Raw genomic sequence first — 22993 nt, forward strand, 5'->3', positions numbered from 1 at the left:
TGATTATTTAAAGTACGAGATATAAGTAATTAGCATTTTTATTATATATTTTATTATATAGCATTTATATTATATATTTGATTATATTTAAGTTTCTATTTCGTTATTGTCGATATCTTCATTCATTATGACTTTGGCGCAACTAAAAACAGAACATAACAAAATGAAATAAATAAGAAAACAGGGATTATTATTTCGATGTTCGGGTTTCGTATTTTTATAATAAGAAAAGAAAAGAAGAAGAAAAAAAAAGATGATAAAATACTTACGCGCATTGTTCACGAACCCACATAAGACCGCTCGAACACGTCTCTTCACTTTTATTGCACATACATTTGCAATTGTTCGGATCCCAAATCATATTAGATTTTTTCCTACATTCAGATTCTTCGTCGTAATTTTTGCATTCGCAGCTACAAGCTCTCTTATTGTATTTTTGTTTCTTGTTGCAATGTTCCTCCATAACGTCGCAGCCACATCTTACAGGAAGTTTTGTGGTTAATTAGTGCAATGTTTTATCGTGGATTTTATTCCAAAATACTCGGAGTGATATGAATTAAAGGCGATACGAAAATGTTATCACGTTTTTATACGAATAAAAATGAAAAATGTACGAAAAATATAATTACCAAAAAAAAGAAAACTTACTTGCAATGCGTGTGTTCCTCGACCTCGATAGTAACGCAGGATACAATAGAAGAATTGATATGAGAACGTTGGAGGGTAATAGATTTTTTTTGGGCCTTTACAGGTAAACAAGAAAGACTACAAGAACCTTGACATCTTTTTAATGATATCATTTTAGGATAATAAGTATATTCGTTATTCAGGTACAATTTCATTAGTGTCGTTCTCGGCATACATTTCACCTGTTTCCTTGACTCAGATAAATTTCCTTTCATGATGTTGCATCCTATCGTGATAAGTGTGTTTTTTTTTTATTTATTTCTTTTTTTGTTCTCTTTTTTTTTTTAAATAAGTCTTCCATTTACGCGAATTCACTTTAACGCGTTTGAGCTACCAGAGATCATACGTTGCCACGATGTGTTATACAAAAAACATAAATTCTGTAGGAATTATTCATTGTAGTTTATTATACTAATCATATAAATATATATTTAAATACGTGGAAAAGATTTTTTGTTTCTTTTTAAATGGCTTGTCACGGTTTCATTTACACGATTTCCATTTAATGTATTAGAGGAATCAAAATTATTCGCGTATATGGAAGGATTATTGTAATTTATAATTATAATATTAATTGTTTGTTATTATCGGATAAATATTTTCAATTATATCTTGCTTACCTACATCTGTTTCTTCAAATTCATTCTTGTATACCTCCATTTCACATTTCCCATCGATGATATAAATAAGATTGATTATAAGCAATAAGCATAGATTTATTTTGCACATGATCATTTTGTTTCGTGCACGGAATACGAAGGACTGAAATACTTCGGAGAACTACTTGCTTTATAAAATTTGAAATACGTTTCCTTGTCTATTTATAAGATTTTTTGAAACCAGTTTGCGGTTTAGTCGAATCATTATCGTAAGTTAAAATTCTGGATGATAACTGAGGAAAAAATGATATCATCATACTTTATCTTGCGAACATTTCCTTTTTTCCTTCCATTCCGCTATGCCTAATATTTTTCTTATTAAAAACAACGATTTCGCGATACAAGGAAAGTTCATATTGGGATTCGATGCTTATATTATCAAACCTTATCCTTTCCATCGTCGTTTTCTTATAAACATTTACGAATTCGAGATACGAGACGTAATAATAATGAGAAAGAAATAAAGAAAGATTGTAAATTGTAATTAGTTTATTACTTAATAATTTATACATCTTATCGAGTTATTTTTTTTTATCGAGGAATGTCGATTTCGTCGAGACACGTAAAAAGTAAAAAAAAAATCTCAATACTCGTCGGGAACGGAGAAAAAAAACGTTGCATTTTTTCCCGTATATTTGCATTTTTTTTTGTTTTTTTTTTTAATTTATATATGTATATATTTAAAATGTTAAAATGGGCCCTTCTCGATGATCCAGTATATCTAAAAAAAAAAGAAGAATAAACTAGAGTAAGCCAAGAACGAATGAAATTATCAACAAATTATTGCTTTTCCGATTTATATTGTATGAAAATAATTGTGCCGAAATCAGATACAATCCAATGAGAATCTTATAAAAAAAACAAAAAAAACTGGTGTGTGTACTTATGTACGCACGTAAGAAGTTATACTTCTTTGCCGTACCAAAACGAACATAACCTCAATAACTTCAAAAAAAACTTCAAAGAAAAAAATAATTTAAAGAAATAAATAATTATTATTATATATAAGAAAGAATAAAAAAGAAAATATGAAAATATAGATATCAGTCCACATTAAATATAAGAGAGATATATCGAATTACTTCACGCGTCAACTGTCATGGCGCTGTGATAGCACTAATTCCCGTTCAATTATTTAAGTAAAGCAGCGCTGAGTACGATTAGTATTTGGATGGGTGACCCGCTTGAGAAAAAATGGGGGGAAGAAGAAGAGAAGACAACTTCATGCCGTATACTTGAAATTGTTTTACCGCGCATCGGAAATATCGACAAACTTCATGGTGTCGATTTTTCGTGTCGCTCGGAACAAAATCACTCCCCATTACGTTTTCCCCAACGCGCCAAAAGAAGTATAACTTCAAAAAGGTGACGAACGATAATAAATAATAATAATTAACAAATACCTTTAGCTATGCTCCACCAGGGTAAGGTGATGTAAGTGAGAAACGCATTGAGAGGCACGGATTGGGCTCGTCTAGTTTCCTTCCAAAAATGAAAGGTCTGAGTGAATCCTCGCATCGTCCAAAGAGGATTATACGCCCCATCGTCCAATTCTATTGTCAAAGAAAAAAATACTTGTCATTCTTAGATATTCCTATAAATAATAATAATAATATATTTCATCTTGTTTATATATTAATATTTCTTTTTACGAGTAAGAGTTGGTTGTGTCGATGAGTCAATCGATTTGATGTTTGTCGCGTATGAATATGCGTGTTAGGTATATTACTTTTTGACATCTTTCGTTATTTATAATTTTTGTTCGCAATTATTTGAATCGTAGGAAAGGATTATAAGGACGTGAGTAGTGGTAGTGGTGGTGGTGTGGTTAGTTCGTTGGTTGGTTGGTTGGTTGATACGATAAGAAAGTATACGAGTGTACGAGAATAAAAATGAGGCTTCATCATATATGGCATGAGACAGATAGATATAAAAAAAAAAATAAAAGAAATAAAGAGAGAGAGAGAGAGAGAATAAGAGAAAAAGATAAATGGGGATAAGAAATAACGATTATATAAACGCTCAATTATAAAATGATAATAATTATTCGTTTGGATAAATAGACTATATCTCAACGACATCGCGTTGGAGTTAATCGAAGGATTCCATCACCAACATCATTTCACGTCAATCACGAGATAGGAGACGCATTTGAAGTTCACGGTCTGATCATCGATCGACCCCAATTTTCCCTTTGTTTATTTTTTATGCAACAAGCCACGTACGATGATGATAAGGAAGCGGAAGAGAAGAGTAGAGTAAAGATCAAATAAAATATACAAATGAAAAGAATACACAAATACCAATGGAACCTCGATTATGCGAAAAAAAAAGTGTGTTCATAATTAAAATCACTCGTATATCGAAGAGACTTTTCATATAGCGCAATTATTTATTCGTATATAAATAATATCAAATGTTAACATAAATAAAAATGAGACAAGTTAATCCGTACTATATTTACTAGTACGAATACGCTTGTCATCTGTTCGTATTGCAGAAAACGAAATCGTACAAAACGAAATTACTCGCAATCAAAGGTATGTAAAACGAGAAAGAATAATAATAATAATAAGGAAGAAGAAGAATAGTATGACCGATCGAAATAGATATAGATAGAGAATCATGTAGGTGTTCCTTAGATGATATGATCGGAATAAGATGGTATTGGATTTAAGGGGTTGAAAAAAAAAAAGTAAAAAACAATTAGGGCTAGGTTAGGGGTGGAAGAAGAATTTACCCTGTGAGCCGGGGCGGCGTGGGAGCTCGCACCAGTAGTAGATGGCCGTGCCGTCGGGTGTGACGCGGTGTGGGGGTAGAGGATTGCCAGCAAAACTTCCGGAAAGGGCTCGTCTTCTTCGTCTTCTGGGTAGAGTAGCACTCTGCTTGTTGTGCGGGTTGGCTCCGCGTGCGTTAGCATTTTTGTCTTTTCCAGTATCGTCGTCGTCGTCCTCGTCCTCCTCCTGTTAATCCTCGTGTTGTTGACACCGTTGTCTCGGTCCTCGTCGGTTGTCCTCGTTATTGCTCGAATTGGAAGAATCGAATTCGTTGTTCCTGTTTCTTGCCGAATAATCCTCGTGATCTGATCCGGCTGATCTTAACCTTCGACGACCTTGAACTCGTCTAACTCGTAAGAGTTCATCATCGCTGAGCCTGCGACGTTCCTCCTCGGTGTCCAAACCATTGAATTTGTCGTGTCCACGTTGACCGGTACTATACGGTCGTCTTTTCTTATTGTTATCATCTTTGTTGTAAGTTAAGGGTAATTCTTCTTTCCCGTGTACCAATATCGCCCCGGATAAGCGCGGGTTATTCAAACGGATAGAGAGGTAGAGATAGAGATAGAGATAGAGATAGAAAAATAGGAGACAAAGAGATAGAAAGATAATTAAATAAAAGAATACCAAAAAAGAAAAAAAGAAATAAAAAAAGATAGAGAGAGAAAGAGAGAAATAATCGTACGACTGTGATCGGACACGTCTCGTCCGTTTTTTTTTTCTAATGGTCGCACATCTTCGAATAAAAACCGAACTAAAGAAATTCAAATAATAAACGAAGAAGAGAGATAGAAGATAGAATGGCTGAAAAATAGAGAAAAAGACAAAAAAAGAAAAGAAAATATTTACTAAAGAACGGACGAGACACGACAATCGAATTTTCAAAACGCGCTTATTGAACCGAACGAGAACAAGCCCCCCGCTCACCGTGTTGTTCGCGATAGTTGTCGGTTTCTTTGCGATTAGGCGAATTCTTCTCCTTATCGGAAGGCTTACGTTCGCGCGAATTTCGTTGCTTTTGTGCAGCACGCTGCTGCTGCTGCCTTTGCTGACGTGCCGGAATCCGCAACGGTGATCTACGCCGGTGACTACGGGATCGAGAACTTCGGCGAACTCCTGGCGAGCCCCCGCACCCACCCCAGACGCATTCCTCGCCATCGGCTACAAAGGAAACAGTCACACGGCATACATGGGCCTATTTATGCCAAATATTACATAACACCCACTCGCACACTAAACCCCCAACCACCCACTCTCAAACCGCACACTGCACAGCACGCATATTTTTTTCTCTTATCTTTTTGTTTTTTTTATTTTTATTTCTTTTGTTGTCGTCGTCGTTGTTGTTGTTGTTGTTGCTTTTTTTAAATATTTTTTTTTTATATTTTATTTTCATTTACACACACGTCCCACACGTTCATGAGCGAGATGGTGTTGGTGGTGGCATAGCCTTTCTCTTTCATAATCCTTGATCATCTTTCCTCTCCTGGTTTTCTTTTTTTTTTCTTTTCTTTTACTAAGTTCCTTTTTTTTCTGTTATTATATTTTTTAATGAATATTTTTACTACTTATCGTATTTATCGTCATGGTGGATTCCAAACATTGATGGAGCTCGATTGATAACGACTCGATACGAGCGTTAAAAAAATGCTTGGGAATCAGGCCGGTTGGGACAAACAGAGGTGGACAGAAAGCAATTTCTAAAGGTGCTACGAAGAATCTCTGAACCATTTACGAGATCAATCGATTTATATTATTCTCGATAAATATAAATCTATTATACTATTATATACATGATAGATACAGAGATTCTATCAGGAATCTGGCAAGGTAATAATACAAAAGAATTCATGCTTCATTCGGTCAAAATTCTATTAGGTTCAATCTATTTTCTAATAGTGATCTAATCCCGGTTTCAATAAAATAACAAACAAAACTCATGCATGCGAATTAACCTCTTCAAGATCTTTTAGAATTGTTCGTTTAAGTGAAACAAAAATTGATTTGACTTGTCAATTTGATTACTTTCCATTCAACAATTCAATGAAACAGAAAAGAAAATTACAAATACGATGTTTTAGAATAATTTTAATTATTAAATCGATATGTGCACGTATGAATCAGTGTTCTTGAAGAGATTAATAATATCATCGTGATTTTTATTGGAATAAAATTCAAACGCGAAAGTAATATCATAGATACGCAAAGATAGACAGTTAAATAGGAGGAAAGAAAAAGAAAAATATTCGAAAAAAAAAAAAAATAAAAAGGACAATTAGCATAATTAATTACCGTCTCGAACGTCGCCAGCCTCGATCTCGCTTAGGCCATTTGCCATAGAATCCAATCCTTCGTTCTCCGATCTAGCTTTGGTAGCAGCGGTGTCAGGTTTAGTTCTCCAACCACCACGAACAAAATTGTTTAGATTTGCACTCGGATCGGATAGCCTACGTTGATGACGATACATGAAGATTTCTTCAGCGTCATCCCAATCCGCATCCCATAAAGCATCGGTTGCGCAATATCCTGGCTCGGAAGTTGGTGTCTCGGCTCCTGATCCTTTAGGTTTTGTCACTGCCATCTCGGCGTGTCCTTTTCCTACGAATCGTTCTATCTTTGTCACACGTTTTATCTTTTCTAATTTCTCCTTCATTTCATTATTTCATTATGATCTCAATTATAACAATATAACGAACGAAAATGAAGTTTTATTTATAAAACTTGCCTTAGTTTCTTTTTTTTAATTGACAAATTTTCTATCTTAAACGGAAGAATTGATTTTAACGCAATAACATCGTAGATTTATATTATTCCTGTTGCAATCGAAAACAACATGCTCATTAATAATGAATATTTTGAAAACATATTAATTGTTGATCGTAAAATCAAGTCTCGGTTATCGATCATTTTCACGCCACTTGACACGTTAATAACAGTATGCAAATGACGTGTATTATAAACGAACAATATTCTACTCGTTAATTTACGTACCACGTGGTCCCTTCATGCGAACAAATTCTATTCGTTGGGAAGTTGCGCCTGAGAATAAACCGAACGTCATACGCTGGGCCATTTTTGTGCTGAGACTCGACTGAAATTGATCGTTCGTAGATAATAATATTATACAAAATTGCATTAACAAATTTCATCTAATAAATATATATTTCGTTAATAATTATAATATATATATTATATATCAATCATTGATTACCCTAGCGTCGTAAACTTTTTTCAAGGCATCGTATCTGATCGAACCCAAAAATATGACACCCTGAACGGCACCTTGCCTATCGGAAGCAACCAATTCAACGCATACCATTTCACCATCTCTGACTAGAATATCACAGAAGACTTCGTCGAAATTGTCAACCATGAAACAAATGTGCGGATAGGTCATTTCCTCGAGTTCACCTTTAGCGTCCATTCGCCGACGACTCGGACTTGCGTAAACTTTTTGCGAGTGTCTTCGTAATACCTTAAATAAATGAAAAATCAAAATAATGATTTTTTCTTTCTTATATAATTTTCATGTAGTAAGACTCAAAACAATAATCGATATATGCGTTTGTATAGCAGTGAAAAGGGTTAAATAAATATTGGTATATCTTCGAACTCTTACTTGCAATTCCTTTGGACTCGTTCTTGTGCATATTGCTAAAGTTAGAGTATAATCGAATTGATGCACGACTAGATTCAGGTACACGGTTTCTTCCCAATCGATATCGGGATCACCGATAGGCAGTTTTTTGCTGTCCTTGCGATAAACGTCTACCGCGGTTTCGAACTTTGGTAAATATCTGGACGATGTTTTAACGTGTTTCTTACGTACGAAGAATAGCAAATCGTCACCGTCTATCGTGTGCTCTGCTTGGAATAGAAAATGACGAACGAAGAGATCGGTCCAATAGGTCATACCTTGTAATACGACGAAACCAGAATCTATATAAAAAGAAAGAAATAAAATCCGACAAAGGGAGAATTATTAATGTTCATATGAAATAGTATTACACGTATATCGTTCAAATTTACAAATGGATTTTCAAATATTTCCTAAGATCCTCTTTTTCCTTTTTTTTCTTTTTTTTAAAGGGATTTAGCAAAGGTATAGAACAAGGGAATAGGAGGATAACATTGAAGGAACGATCGATAAGAGGGATTAGCGTGTTTCTCTCTATGCATCGTTAAAGTACACGTGCCATGTGAGCCTTTAAAGGGCTCTTCTTGTTCTCCCCTTTTCTCGTAAAGAATAGTAGTTAGAGACGTCTTGTATGAATTTTATGAGGGAGAAACAAAAGTAGAATGCAATCGATTTTCTCATATTTTATATAAAAAAAAAGAAAAAAAAGGGGTTAAATATATCGTGTAATATTAATTCTCAAAATTCTACATATAGATAGAGGGTTGACAAGTTGGGACCTTTAACGAAATAAATACTTTTATTATTTCATTTTTATTAAATAAATAAAGTTACCTTGTAGAATAACGCACGCGAATTAGTCACGATTATTATGATTGTAAATTCTGATTAGATTAAAAGCAACGATCTATCAAGCCGGCTCACGATTGTGCCGAATTAAATGATTGTTTCGTTACTTTCCTGGAAATTCGCGACTAATCGTGAACACCTTTTGGAAATTTGTCTTCCGTGATAAATCGTATTTTATTTTATTTTTATTAAGTCAGGAACGTAAAAAAAATGGCGACACGTAATGACGAATGAATAAGAGCATTTATCAGGGACAAGTTAATTAAAGAAAATTAGAGGAAGCTCGTACTTGGATTTATAAATGTGTTAGTTACGCGCACTACGATGAGTCGAAGAATTCTAAATGTTAACAAACAATTGTTACTTTATTTTTAAACTAAATTTTCATTCGGTTACGCAATTCGACGATAAATTTTCTGTTTAGGTTTAAAACTTGTCAACCCATTTATAATATTTGGAGCTTTGTTTCTATATTGGGAAGACGACTTTTTAAATCACCTACGTATATGAAACTATATATTTATATATCTATACACATATACATATTATATTATATAGAAATATATATTTCCGTACTCGTAGACATATTCACACACACAACTATACATATATCTATACTTTTACAAATATTCATTTACATAAATATTTATATACTTGTACACATACAAATATATATTTATATACATATGTATATATGTATGAATATACGTACATGTAACCAGGTATATAAATAAATATATAAATATTAAAATATCAATGTAGACAATAAACCAACCGTCTTTGAGCATTTGCCGAAGTTCTTTGGTCCTTTGGAAATTGATTTCCTCGAGGAGTTGTTCCAGCATAGTCGGCGGTCTTGCAAGGCCGGATGACGAGCTGCCCGCCAAACTCGCCATGGCCTTCTACGTTCTCTTCTTCCTGGTATTCCGTCGTCTTCGTCGTTTTTTCTTATTCTCGATCCTTATATTCTTACTAGAAGTAGTCTTCCTTGCTATCTTTCTAGTCCTTCTCGTCGTGTCACGAACTTCTTCACTGCATCGATGTTCCCCTCCTATTACCTGTCAACAACGATGACTCTTTGCGATCTCTCTCTCTCTCTCTCTTTCTCTTTATATTTGCACGTATATTCGTCTAGGGGAAAACGAACGACAGGATTCGTCGAGCATCAGTCGTTCGACCAATCGTCGTCTTTCCTTTCCTTTCTTTGTAACAAAAACACTATTCAACTTGCATACCTATCTTTCAGTTTGTCATAGCAAACGTTTTCATATTTTTTTTATTTTTTTTTTATTTTCCGCGTCGTTTCTTTTCTTTCTTTTATTTTTTTCTTTAATTTGAATTTGATTACTTCACGCGATTAATCGTTAACATTTTGTCAGTGATATTTCTCATTGGCAGAGCATTAAAATCGGATCGTAGAAACAACAAAATACAAACAGCGAGACAACTTCTACGTTGAGCGAGAATTTAATGAGCGAAGTATTACGGCCAACACTCGAACGACGCCGGTCGTCGATAATCTCGCGTCTGCGTTTTCGATGTTCTCCTTTCGCGAATTTTCGGCGCGAAATTTTGAACGATTCTAATCGTACTCTATAAGATTTATCATTCCTCGAGGCTAATTTTTCAATAAAAAAATACAATACACAATATTAAATACACAATTAAAATACAATACACAAAAATACAATATTCCAAATAAAATACACTTTTACGTACAATTTTATGTTTGTTTTTTTCGTTTATTTTATTTTATTTTATTTTCTTCTTTTTGGTAACTGTGAAAATTCGTATAGAAATTTGTTTTTTTTTTTGTTGGATTTTCATTTATATATTTCTATTCGTATAATCGTTTTATTGGATCGATATAATTATTGGAATAATGAATATAACAATTACGAATTATTTATTACAATTTATCACACACACACACATACACAATGTTGAGGATTGCACAATGTGCAACGAAGCATAATTTTAAAAGAATAGTTTATTAAAGCGTTACTCGTGAATATTGATATATCGTTTACAACTTGGTATTATCTTCTTGAATGTGATTTTGCTTCAGGCAAGATATCGCGACCTAAAACTGACCCTAACCAGTCGATAATGTTTTTAGATCACGTCAAAAGTGTCTCTCATGTTTACGCGTTCGTTATAATCCAATATAATCGAATAAATACGGTATCACTAATTTTCCCATTATTAATTGCAAAGCCGAGTTCAATAAAAAAAAAAATATATATTAAAATTTAATTACGATACAAAAAATTCAAAATTATATTTTTTATTTTTTTCTGAAAATAATCGTGAAATAATTTACATACGGTATCACTAATTTTCCCATTATTAATTGCAAAGCCAAGTTCGATAAAAAAAAATATATATTAAAATTTAATTACGATACAAAGAAAATTATGATATTTTTTATTTTTTCTTTTTTTCTAAAAATACTCGTGAAATAATTTACATATGGTATCACTACTTTTCCTATTATTAATTGCAAAGCCAAGTACAATAAAAAAAAATATATTAAAATTTAATTACGATACAAAGAATGCAAAATTATAATTATTTGTTTTTTTTTTTTTTTTTTTTTTTTCTAAAAATACTCGTGAAATAATTTTCATTTCAATTCGAGAAATCGTACGATATTCTTTTGGGTATTTAAATTATTAGTACGTTGAGTTTAAACGGGATGTTTAAAATGATTGACAAAGTTGAAAATGACGAACAGTTTGTTTTATTGATATTTGTGTATGGGAAATGATCGAGAGACGGAGATTTTTTGAACCGCGAGCGCTGACTTTCCAGATCTCCGATAGCTCTGCATCCAGTTAGTCATTCCGTTTAGTCGTGAACCATCCTTCTCTCGTTTCGCTTAAACGAACTCGTCTTGTGTAGTAAACTCGTCGCGAGAGTACATTCTGAAAGGTACGTACGCGTATGTTATTTTGCAAGAAAAAAAAGAAAAAAAAAATTCCCAACTACGATCGATCGGTGCAGTGGCGTAAAATCAATTAAGATTAGAACGTTTCCAATCATTTTTCTTTTTTTGTTTTTTAATTAAAACGATCAATATAATCCGACAAATTTGACAATTTTCGATTACACTCGGTAAAATTATTTTGTAGAACGAAAATAAAAAAAAAAAAAAAATCAGATAAAAATCGTAACTTTATGAATGTTCGTTTTTCGAGAGAAAAATTATTTGAGAAAATGTTCTATTCCCGCGTCAATTTGTTATAGACTGGTAATCACTTGCGTAATCGTTTAGGTCGGACCGTTACCCGTTTCAATTTTGGCCGGGGGGTCAGAACACCCCGAAGCGATAGAAGTATTTGAGCGTGAAAGGACGAGTACCATAAAAGAACTCAAGTTTCTAACGATTCCGTTAATTCGTGTTTGATTATTTCGCGGTTTATATCCAACGACGATAGTTCATATCAAATAAAACTTGTTTCATTTGATCGTAAGTTTGTGCATACAATTTTTCTTAAACAATAAAATGATATCAAATCTGTGTCGACAAAAGTTTGAAAAAAATAAAATCAGAGAGTTACACTTTTGAAAGGAAAAAATTGATCATTGAAATTCGAAGAGAATCTTTTATTTCTTAGTTGAGATCTATCGACATGAAAAAAGTGATCTAATTAAGAAAGAAAGTCAAATTAAAAGAGAGACTCGATTACGGATAAAACGTAGAAAAAGTCGAGCAAACGAGGGTGAGATAACGCTTATACGTTCTTCTTTTTATGGATATAATTAACTACTTTAGATATTTTCCTTCGAACTGAAACATGTCGCGAAAGGGAGACGAAAATGTCTATAAAATAGTTTTGTTTTTTTACAACACGTAAAGTATTTTCCTCGTTTTAAGATAGGAACGATTACGTACACCAGTTTATACAAATAAAACGCAACAAATACGCAGATTCGTTTGAACAAACGTAATTTATTTTGAGTTTTCATTTATCTTCTTCGTTCATTCATTAGAATATAATTCATTCGTTTATTAAATTATTGAAAGTAATTAAAACGTAAAACGCATTATTCACGAGGATCGCGAGTAAAGTTTTGCAATTTCCGGATCACGATATCTCGTCTTATCTCTTCTGTCTTCCCTCTCTTTTCCTCTATTCTATTTTCTCTTATTCTATCTGTCCCTTTCTATCGGTCTATCCATCTGAAACTATCTCTCTCTATCCCCATATCTCGGCTTCTAGCGTTCTAGAAACCTAAACCTACGTATGTTCGAAGTAACCGATCTCGAAAGTCGTTCTGACAAGATCGTTCTGACTCTTGGAATCCCAACCTAGTTCCCAGATGCTCGCATAATCGAATAATTCCAGTTGAAGTACATTACATTTTATGACAATGACACTCGCCAACGCGTATCGTATAATTTTCTCGTCAGTTCGAGTCTTCAAGTATGATTAAGGAACAAAACACTCATATGCATACATTTTCCCAAAAATAAACTCATAAATATACGAAAATATATTATTTCTATAATATATTAATATTATATATATTAATTTTTTTTGTCAACAACAACAACAACTTCGATTCGATGTTATTTTGAATATTTTTTTGCGTGTTCTTCCCGTCAATTATTTTATTAGGAAACAAATACACTCGTAAGCAATATATTATATTATATTTGCAAACACATACATATTTATGATATGTTAATATTGATGAATCATGATGAATGCATACACATTTGTAATAAATTAATATTTAATCTTTTGATAAAACATTATTTGAAGAAATGTATTTAATAAATATCGTGTCAAACAGCAAAAAGAATAAGATTCGAAGATGTTATTCTTTATATTGGTGGCGTGTTTCGCTACCATGACTCAAGCAGGATGTCCCATGAGGCCAACAACGGGCCAAACTTCCGCTGGGAGGACACCAGGAGATGGTGGATATAAAATATTTATCACTGGTACTTCAGATAAATACATCCCTGATGCAGTTTACACAATTAGTCTCCGAGGTATATGATAATATTTGATAGTTCTGTTCTTAAAACAACAATTTCTCTCATAATCATTCTCGGACGTGTAGATATTTATTTTGAATTTTAGGTTCGAGAACTCACGAACGTCTTCAACAATTCACACGTTTCACACTTTCCGTGCATTCGCAGTACGCCCCGAACAATCCAACAGTTCGCGTGGGTTACTTTCAATTATTTTCCGATGCTCTGACAACTTTCAATGAAGATTGCATCAACACCATTTCGGAAGCTACGGATTATCCGAAATCCGAAGTAATTCAAATTTAATCTTCCCCGGTTTTACTTATAAGACTTGATTTTTTTCTTTTTGTTTATTTTGAGTTAAAGAAAATTAGAAAGATGAGTCTTTTAAAACTTGGCTTCCTGTCAAGATAGTCGTCCCTTCTTTTAGTAAGACAGTTAAACTTTTTGCCCTTGGAACAGATCCAAGTTATGTGGAAAGCACCACCGACTGGATCAGGTTGTGTCATCTTTACTGCTATGATCTTGGAAAATAATGTCAGGTGGTACGCCGAGGATGAAGGTCTGACGAAGACCTTCTGCGAGATGACTCCCAAGGAAGTTGAACAATTAAGCGAGGATAAATGCTGTGCTTGCGACGAAGCTAAATATTCAGTAAGCAGAATTTCGTGAAATTGCGAATATTAATCATCCTTATAAAATATATTTCATTAATATTTAATATAATAATATACTGAAAGCATATAAATAATTGATTAATAATTTATATTTATAAAGCTTACCTTCGAAGGCATTTGGTCGAATTTAACACATCCCAAAGATTTCCCATTCTCGGCATGGTTAACTCACTTCAGTGATCTGATCGGTGCATCCCATGAGACAGAATTTTCATTTTGGGGTAGGGATCATATAGCTACGGATGGTTTTAGGCAACTAGCCGAGTGGGGTTCGGCATCAGGTGTAGAAAATGAGCTCAGAAGTCAAGCTATTAAATTGAGAACTCTTATCAAGGCTGCTGGTCTTTGGTATCCCAACGTGAACACGAATACCAGTACGAGTTTTAGGCAAGTTGATTATTTTCATCAATCCTGTATATTAACACACATTTATTATAATTGATTAATTGATTATAATCAATCAGGGTAGACAGAAAACATCCTCTTCTGTCGATAGCTTCGATGTTCGGACCGTCACCCGATTGGGTAGTTGGTGTAAGTAAATTAAATCTTTGCCAGAAGGATTGCACTTGGACGAAAAGTATGATCGTCGATCTTTATCCTTGGGATGCTGGCACGGATAATGGTATTTCTTACATGTCCCCAAATTCGGAGACTAAGCCGAGAGAAAAAATGAAGCCAATCACGACCTCCTATCCGGAAGATCCTAGATCACCGTTCTACGATCCAACGGGTAGACCCATGCTTCCATTAGCAAGATTGTATCTCAACAGAGATAAAATCATTCAACGCGGTTGCGACGAGGAGATACTTCAGCGTCAAGTGCAAGAGTTAGAGGTTGCTGAAAATAACGAGGACACATCCAAACGTATTTATATTTCATTATATATCTCTCATGGAAATCATATTGAAACGAATAAAATAGAAAATATTGATTTGTATTATATATTTATTACAAAGCCGAGTGTCAAACGACGGATTATTCGGCATGGTCGCCGTGTTCCGTCAGCTGTGGGAAAGGATTGAGAATGCGTACGAGGGAATACAGGATGCCGGAAAAAGCTAAGATGTTCAATTGCAACAGACAACTCGTTTCTAAGGAGATGTGCGTCGCTAATTTAGCCGAGTGTCCGTAAGTAGTTTATATTTTCATTTGTTTATTTTCTTTTTTATTTGGAAGAATCTCGTTTGGTAAGATTGATCCGAGTGATCAACGAGAATCACTTTCGTCAAAGTTTGACATTTTTTTAGAGGCGAAGAAGAAGAAGATAATGATACTTTATTAATACCAAATAATACTGCATGCGAGACCACTGATTGGAGCGAATGGTCGGAATGTTCATCGACGTGTGGCATTGGTATTAAAATGAAAACCAGACGGTTCAAGGATCCTATGGGTCGTAAACGTTGTCCACTCGTTTCTTTGGTAGAAAAAGATAAATGTATGGAACCACCTTGTCTCGCTACGGAAACAATCGATCCCGATTGTAAAGTACGTACTTTTTCTCTTACATTGGAATTGTTCGTAATGTTTTAGTGTAAATTATAAATAGGAAAAATGTGTAGGTTACCGAATGGTCGGATTGGTCACCGTGTAGTGCATCCTGCGGAAAAGGTGTTAAATTAAGAACGAGATTGTTATTAGTTGATCCAACGATGCAAAAACATTGTTCATCGCGTGTCGAATTGTTACAACAACGACATTGTCTCATTCAAGCTGATTGCACCTTTGATATGGCAACAGCTAAAGGTGAGAAATTAATAAGGTAAAACAAAAGAACGTTAATAACATTTCATCTTAATTGTATGGTAATTCCAAGTTGTCTGCATGGAGAATGCTGACCCTGGTCCTTGTAGAGGATATTTCAAAAGATGGGCTTTCGATACACGCAAATTAACGTGCGTTTCATTCGGTTATGGGGGTTGCCGAGGTAACAGGAATAATTTCTTAACATTTGAAGAGTGTAATCAAACTTGTGATATAGTAAGTAAACGATAATCAAACAATTCAGATTTTCATTCAAATGTTTGCTGTACACAATTGTCAAACGAGCTTGATTTTAATTTAGGTACGAGCTATTTTATCTGGAGAAAATCCAAGACAAATAGCCGAAATTATTCAACCACGTGGCAATTTATCGAATTTGACACCTGTCGATTGTGAACTTTCTGATTGGTCTCCTTGGTCACAGTGCAATGTCACTTGTGGTACAGGACGAGTAGTTAGTTATCGTACTATCAAGGTATAATATTTAAATAATATGATTTTTGTGTCGGTATTATGACAGTTGAATAATTCAAATAATTTTGCAAATTTATCCTATTATTTAATTGATAATATATTTAAGGATGATTTGTCGGTACAATTGGAAACAAAAGTTAATGACATTTTCATCAAATCCATATCTCTTAATATCTGTTGAAATAGATGATTTAAACCAACTATTTTTTATTTATAATTGAAATTTTGATATAAAGTTTCTAAAAAAATGAAATTTAGTGACCATTTTAATAATATTAACATGAAAATCTCAATTTAAGTGAAAATTGTAAAATAACTTTTGTTTGTGACTGTACTGTATCATCCTTAATTCACGGTACAGTCACAAACAAAAGTTATTTTACAATTTTCACTTAAATTGAAATATTGAATTATTCGAATTTTTGTAACTTATTTCACTGTCATAATTATCAATACAATTAATCGATAAAAATAATCATTGTTTTATATTTTCTTATATATTTTTTTTTTAATAGCGCAAGGCTGAGAACGGTGGCCGAGCATGTCCGAAAAAATTGCAAAAAAGATCTAGATGTCAATTGGCACCGTGCAATTAAAATGAAAAGAGATGAATTTATTTAAAAAAAAAAAGATAAGTAAAGATTATTAAGCAAAATAATGATTTACGATTTCTAAGTCTGAGATCAAATATTTTTACAAATGTGTAAGTAAAGTCACGATGAAATGAAAAGATCGTTGTGCGTATGTTTTCTTTTTTTTTTTTTTGACAAGATGACAGGTATATAACACTCTGATGTATCAGAATAAACGATATTTTATTAGTGGTCATATTCGTACTGGTTGATCGATCCTTCTATTTTCCATCGAGATACGTTCGGAAATGATATATCAATATTATATAATCCAACAATACATTCTGTAATTCATATTGTCCATCAGATATTAATTATTATCTTTTGTAATTTTTTTTTTCTTGGTTAATAATAATCAAATATTAAACAGGATGAATCGAAAACACTTTGGAAGATGATTGAATTACGTCAACAAAAAAACTTTCTAACTACTTCTAAATAAATTTTAAAAATTGAAATTTTTTCTATCATTTAACATGACTTGAAAACACACAAAAAAAAAATCATACATAGAATTAATCATATTCTTTTGATGAATATTTAAGAATGATTTGTCGGTACAATCGGAAACAAAAGTTAATGACATTTTCATCAAATCCATATCTCTTAATATCTGTTGAAATAGATGATTTAAACCAACTATTTTTTTTTATATAATTGAAATTTTGATATAAAGTTTCTAAAAGAATGAAATTTAGTGATCATTTTAATAATATTAACATCAAAATCTCAATTTAAGTGAAAATTGTAAAATAACTTTTGTTTCCGATTGTACCGACAAATCATCCTTAAAAATTACGTTTCCGAGAGATGACTTCTAAAATTCTTTTATTTGCTTTCGTAGTTCGATGAGACGCCTTTTAACATAAATTTTTTTCTTTCATATGTGTTTCAAATTAATATTAAATAATTACGAGTCGTGTTAAATAAAAAATGTACAAAGCGGATAAGTGTTACGCTTATTCGATCATTGTTCCTATAAATTACATTTCTCACGAATATGGTGGGAGGTGGGGTTGGGAGTATTGAGGGGATCAGGGGGGATACTTCCAAGATTAATATGTACATCCTATAAAATGTAAAATTTTCAATAAACTCCCTTCCCATATATAAAAGACGCCCCATCAACTTATCATCCTATCGATAATAATAATCGTTAGAAAATCGGACTAGTTACTGAAAATGATTTCTTTGAATTATTATTATCATTTATCATTATCATTATCATTAATATAATATTATTATTATTATTATGTTCTTGTATATATCTCTCCCTTATTCCTTCTAAGTAAATCTAATAATAAAACGTTGGTTCCATTTCGTAATCCTTCGGTTTCATTGCATATTTTTCGATTATTAGCACATCACACTCGTGTAACTGTGCTTTATAATTGTAAAGCTTCTTCTTCTTCTCGAACTAACAACGCTTCATTATAATTCTGTTTTTATTTTTCTTTTTTTTTTTTTCCTTTTGCGTTTTGTTCTTTTTTGTCGTGTAGATTATCTACGTTTCACATTTATGATATAGTACATTTAGATGATTTAATTCTATTTTTTCAGATCCGTGCAGACCAGAAAGGAGATGAAAAAATTGAAATAAATTGATAGGGGAAAAATATGGGATTATGGTTTTAACGTTAATTTTTTTGTAGTTTCTGTTATTTTCTTTTTGTTAGAATCGATGATCTCCTTTTGTGGTCCTGACAGAGTTCTGATTAATTCAATAATTAATACTTATATCATATTTTTGGATGTAGATACACGTAATATCTATGGTATGGTTAGAGAATTTTCATTTTAGGCCACTACTAGTCTTTCTATACTACGATGAGAGCTAATCTTTTGGTCGTAACTTTTACATTTTGTGTTTTTCCCGTATTTCGATAAACAATACATTTCTTAAGAATTTTAATTACAATAATAATAATGATGCAAATTAAATCTTAATCCTAATCATAATCTCTTAATTTTTGTTCAACGTTTCGGTCACTGATTAATCCATTTACGATATTTTACCGACGATCTACAAACTTCTTCTCTACGGATGATAAATTAAAATACATTTCTATTTGTTTTTAATTAATTATTATAAAACATAAGATAAAATTTATCACGCAACGAGTCGATTAAAAAATATTATTTATTCGTACGAATTTTACGTAACAATATAATAAAAAATCAAATTAGGAGAATATGGTATTAAGATTGATAAGAAAATAAAATTCACATTATTTTCCTACAAATGAAAATATAATATTCGATTAAAAATCAAATTTTGAGTATTCGTCAATTTTATATAAATTACACGCCTGTGTATATTCGCATGTATGATGTTTCGCACAAAAATATCACGTAATATAAGTTATAATAACAATGAACTTTTTTCACGATTCACACGATCATTATTATTTGATTTATTGATATAATTAACACGCGTTAATATTTTGTAATGATGTCAAATATCAAAAAATGTACATTCGATCGAACGATTTTTAGAATCTAGGACATGTAATTTATATATACACACGTACACATTAAAAAAGAAAAACAAATCTCGATGAGATTGAAAAATTCTCTTAAATACGATAATTCGCATGATTGAAAATCGTTTCCTTGCCTGTAATGGTTCGAAATAAAAAATAAATTATTACAAGCTACAATTGTTACTAAATTGCACACACGTTACAGACACTTTTGCACCTATTACACGATCTTATTGGTTGGGAATAAGGGTTGGAGGGAAGGTACAGGTGGTAAGGTTGGATTGGATTATAATTTTCAACGCGATTGAAATCTTTGAATGTGCGAATGATACGTATATATATAATAGAAAAGAAATTCTTGATGGAATTTCTTTATTTTCTTGAAATATCAAAAAGTCTGTTATCGTTTGAACGTGTCGTTCGTTATTGGATGATAATAACAACATCCGAATACAATTATAGACTAGATCGTAAATATAATAATAGTTATAGAGTTTTAACTCAATAATTACAATTTCTTTTCTTCATCTTTTTCTTTTTTTCTTTCTTCTTTTCTTCGAATTCAGCTTAAGAAGTTATTCTCTCGCGTTTAACGTTTCAAATATAATATTATATTAAAACGAAAAATGGTACGTTATATTTTTCTTCGATATATATATATATGAGCCGTTTATTTTGAAAGTGGCCTAACTCCATTTTTTTCCGGTAACATGTACAGCTTCAAATTATCTATCAATAAATCATTTAAGATTTTTTATATTCCGAGTAAATACGGTAATTCTGGACACATAAGTTTTCAGAGTTAGTTGAATCACTGAACCGTTTATTTTGAAAGTGGCCTAACTCCATTAGGAGTAGAGATTTTTGTGCGGTAGAAATGGCATTAAAAAAAATAATTTACTGTTTGTCCCCCGAGAGTATTACAATATTATCAAAAAGTGTCGGAAAGGTAATAACTTTATTGTACATGAAATGAGACAAGAAGATTTTGTATGAACAAAATTATTAGAAGACGCAATTTTTAAAAGGGTCAAGAATTCTAACGGAGAACCAATAAACTGGTTTAAAATATGTTGGATGCGTTTTGTCAAAAATGAATAAGATTTTCTATAAGACATCAATGAATGAGAACGAAAATTGTAAAGTCCTGAATTTAATACAACGTCGGGGTAGACCAAGAAAGTTCGAAAATATTGTATTGACACCACTGTATAAAAATATAAGACAAATTACAACCGCAAAATTCATGGACATAATTGACTTATTACGATATATACCACCGGAACATCAGGATTTCTTTAAATCCCTTTCACATACACAAAATGTAGATGAGTAGAAAATTGTTTTGTAATTTATGTTTGTACAAAATATTTTGAATCGCATAATTTATGTTTTTAAAGTGTTATAAAGATACGTAAAATAAAATAAGTATTGTTTTTTCGCAATTTGAAGCATCTTAAATTATGTTGAATGGACTTCGGTTCCTTCAAATTTTATAACGAATCTGGTTGTTAATTTTGAAAGTGGCCTAACTCGATTCTTGGTAAGAAAACGCATATTATTCACTTAATAATTGCCATTATTTTAATAGGAACTGTAAATTGAATACCTTTAGATACACTTAAGCAACATAACTCATTGTTATTCTTTACGTATATTTTTAATTGCATTGAAACGCAAGCCTTTAAATATCTCAATTTAAGGTTATATGGAGTTAGGCCACTTACAAAATAAACGGCTCATATATATATGTCTTCCCATATTTTATTTCTTTTTTGTTTAATTCTCGTTCTAGTTCTTTTCACACATCTTATATTTCTTTATATATATATATATATATTTATATATTATTTATTGAATTCCTTGCACTCGCTATCGAATGAAATCTTAAAACGATTAGGCGCGCATCGAAGAGATGGAAGATCGAGAGATATAAAATTTTCGATTATTCTTTTTTCTGTTTTTTTTTTTCTTTTTCTTTTTCTTTCTTTTTTTTAAGCGATCGTTATAAATTCGAGGTACACACGTATGCCATCGTAGAGGCTGAAAGATGATATAACATTTCTAAATGAATAATTATTCTTCTCCTCCTTCTTCTTCTTCTTCTTCTTTTTATTTTTATTTTTCTTCTTCTTTTTATTTTTCTTCGTTACGTTTGTGACTATGCTTAATGCAATACTATATTAGCAAGTTAATTAAAACATATTTACGGTTCTCGTTTTCTGACTAGTGTTGACTAGACTAATTCGCGCCGACCCACGTGCCACTTCCATTCTGGCAGTAGTAGTAGTAATAATAATAATAGTAGTAGTAGTAGTAGTAATAGTAATAGTAAGAGTAATAGTAGTAGTAATAGTTGTTGTAATAGTATTAGTTGTAATAGTAAAGTTTGACTATTTTTTTTTTTTTTTTAGTTTCGCACATCTGAACGATGAACAGCAACTTTGACTAAATCGATTTATCGAATTCGTATCCCCAATGATTTTTGTTATTTATTTATTTGTACCTCTGACAACTCGTGAAAAACAATTTTGTTCGATAATTCGGACGGTTTTCTAAGGATACCGATGATCATCTTATTTTTATCAGCTAAGTGATTTGAGAATATTGTATAAAATATCTTATAACAGTAATGGTAAACTCGATTGTTCACATTTTTTTTATACAAATTTTTAATTTCATTCTTACCCATCACCAAAAAAAAAAAAGAAAAAGGTATTCGCCATAACCGGTCTCAAATTTAAAAAAATCATTTTCTAAAATACGAAATACTCTAGAAAAAAAATATAATGATTAAAAAGAAATAAAAATTACGATAAATTACTGGCTTTAGTATGATAAAATTTAAATTTAAATTAAAAAATGAAAAAAAAAAAAAAACAAATAATATGATTGGTCGATGCAGTTAGGCACGGGTAACAGTAATTAGTTTATAACAACGCTATCAACAATTCACTATCACACTATTTTCCACGCGAACACTGTGACAAATTCTCACAGATTAATGAAATTCGCGAGTGGTCATTGGTACAAGAAATCGATTACGAGTAATCGTAAGTTCGTCATGTTTTAAACGAAAGTTTGACTTTCGTTCGAAGGGAAGAGGGATTTTTTATCGAAGGGTTGACAACATACCACCACCATCTTCTTCTTCTTCTTCTTCTTCTTATCGTTTCGTTTCTATTTGTCCCTTTTTTTGTTCTTTTTCTTTTACCTTTTTTTTTCTATTTTGTTTTTTTTTTGTTTATACGTTTATCCGTTCGTTAGTTTCGTCGAAAGTTTTTAACGCGTTCTTCTCCGACGTGCACAATAAATAATTGGCAAGGCTCGTCGTCGTTAATAAAAAAGGCATCATTGTGT

General features: G+C 32.0%; 3 protein-coding genes across 4 annotated transcripts; 1 reads left to right on the forward strand and 2 right to left on the reverse strand.

Annotated features, from left to right (window-relative positions):
- Positions 1 to 20: 20 nt before the first annotated feature.
- On the reverse strand, positions 21 to 463 carry LOC122517937 (balbiani ring protein 3-like). The gene is made up of 2 exons (XM_043636567.1): positions 270 to 463; positions 21 to 142 (listed from the first exon to the last, which is right to left on the reverse strand). The coding sequence occupies exons 1-2, from the start codon at positions 461 to 463 to the stop codon at positions 88 to 90; spliced, it is 249 nt and encodes an 82-aa protein (XP_043492502.1). The 3' UTR covers positions 21 to 87.
- On the reverse strand, positions 434 to 10137 carry LOC122517936 (uncharacterized protein KIAA0930 homolog). 2 transcript variants are annotated; one of them, XM_043636566.1, is made up of 9 exons: positions 9385 to 10137; positions 7743 to 8062; positions 7335 to 7598; positions 7115 to 7214; positions 6416 to 6721; positions 2750 to 2899; positions 1308 to 2067; positions 649 to 913; positions 434 to 479 (listed from the first exon to the last, which is right to left on the reverse strand). In XM_043636566.1, exons 1-7 carry the CDS (start codon positions 9503 to 9505, stop codon positions 2027 to 2029), a joined length of 1302 nt encoding a protein of 433 aa, XP_043492501.1. In that variant the 5' UTR covers positions 9506 to 10137; the 3' UTR covers positions 434 to 479; positions 649 to 913; positions 1308 to 2026. The 2 variants fall into 2 exon arrangements, with proteins under 2 accessions (XP_043492501.1, XP_043492500.1); XM_043636565.1 differs by lacking the exons at positions 434 to 479; positions 649 to 913; positions 1308 to 2067; positions 2750 to 2899 and adding an exon at positions 4907 to 5284 and having other exon boundaries at positions 9385 to 9667; positions 9845 to 10137.
- Positions 10138 to 11292: 1155 nt separating this feature from the next.
- LOC122517995 (spondin-1) lies at positions 11293 to 17344 on the forward strand. The gene is made up of 12 exons (XM_043636634.1): positions 11293 to 11543; positions 13413 to 13614; positions 13706 to 13890; positions 14062 to 14253; positions 14377 to 14663; positions 14741 to 15144; positions 15237 to 15408; positions 15528 to 15768; positions 15843 to 16026; positions 16097 to 16260; positions 16346 to 16519; positions 17034 to 17344. Exons 2-12 carry the CDS (start codon positions 13434 to 13436, stop codon positions 17112 to 17114), a joined length of 2265 nt encoding a protein of 754 aa, XP_043492569.1. The 5' UTR covers positions 11293 to 11543; positions 13413 to 13433; the 3' UTR covers positions 17115 to 17344.
- The last annotated feature ends 5649 nt before the right edge of the window (positions 17345 to 22993 follow it).

The sequence above is a fragment of the Polistes fuscatus genome, unplaced genomic scaffold, assembly GCF_010416935.1.
Source record: "Polistes fuscatus isolate 324 unplaced genomic scaffold, CU_Pfus_HIC Scaffold22, whole genome shotgun sequence".
In the NCBI taxonomy this organism is placed as follows: domain Eukaryota; kingdom Metazoa; phylum Arthropoda; class Insecta; order Hymenoptera; family Vespidae; genus Polistes; species Polistes fuscatus.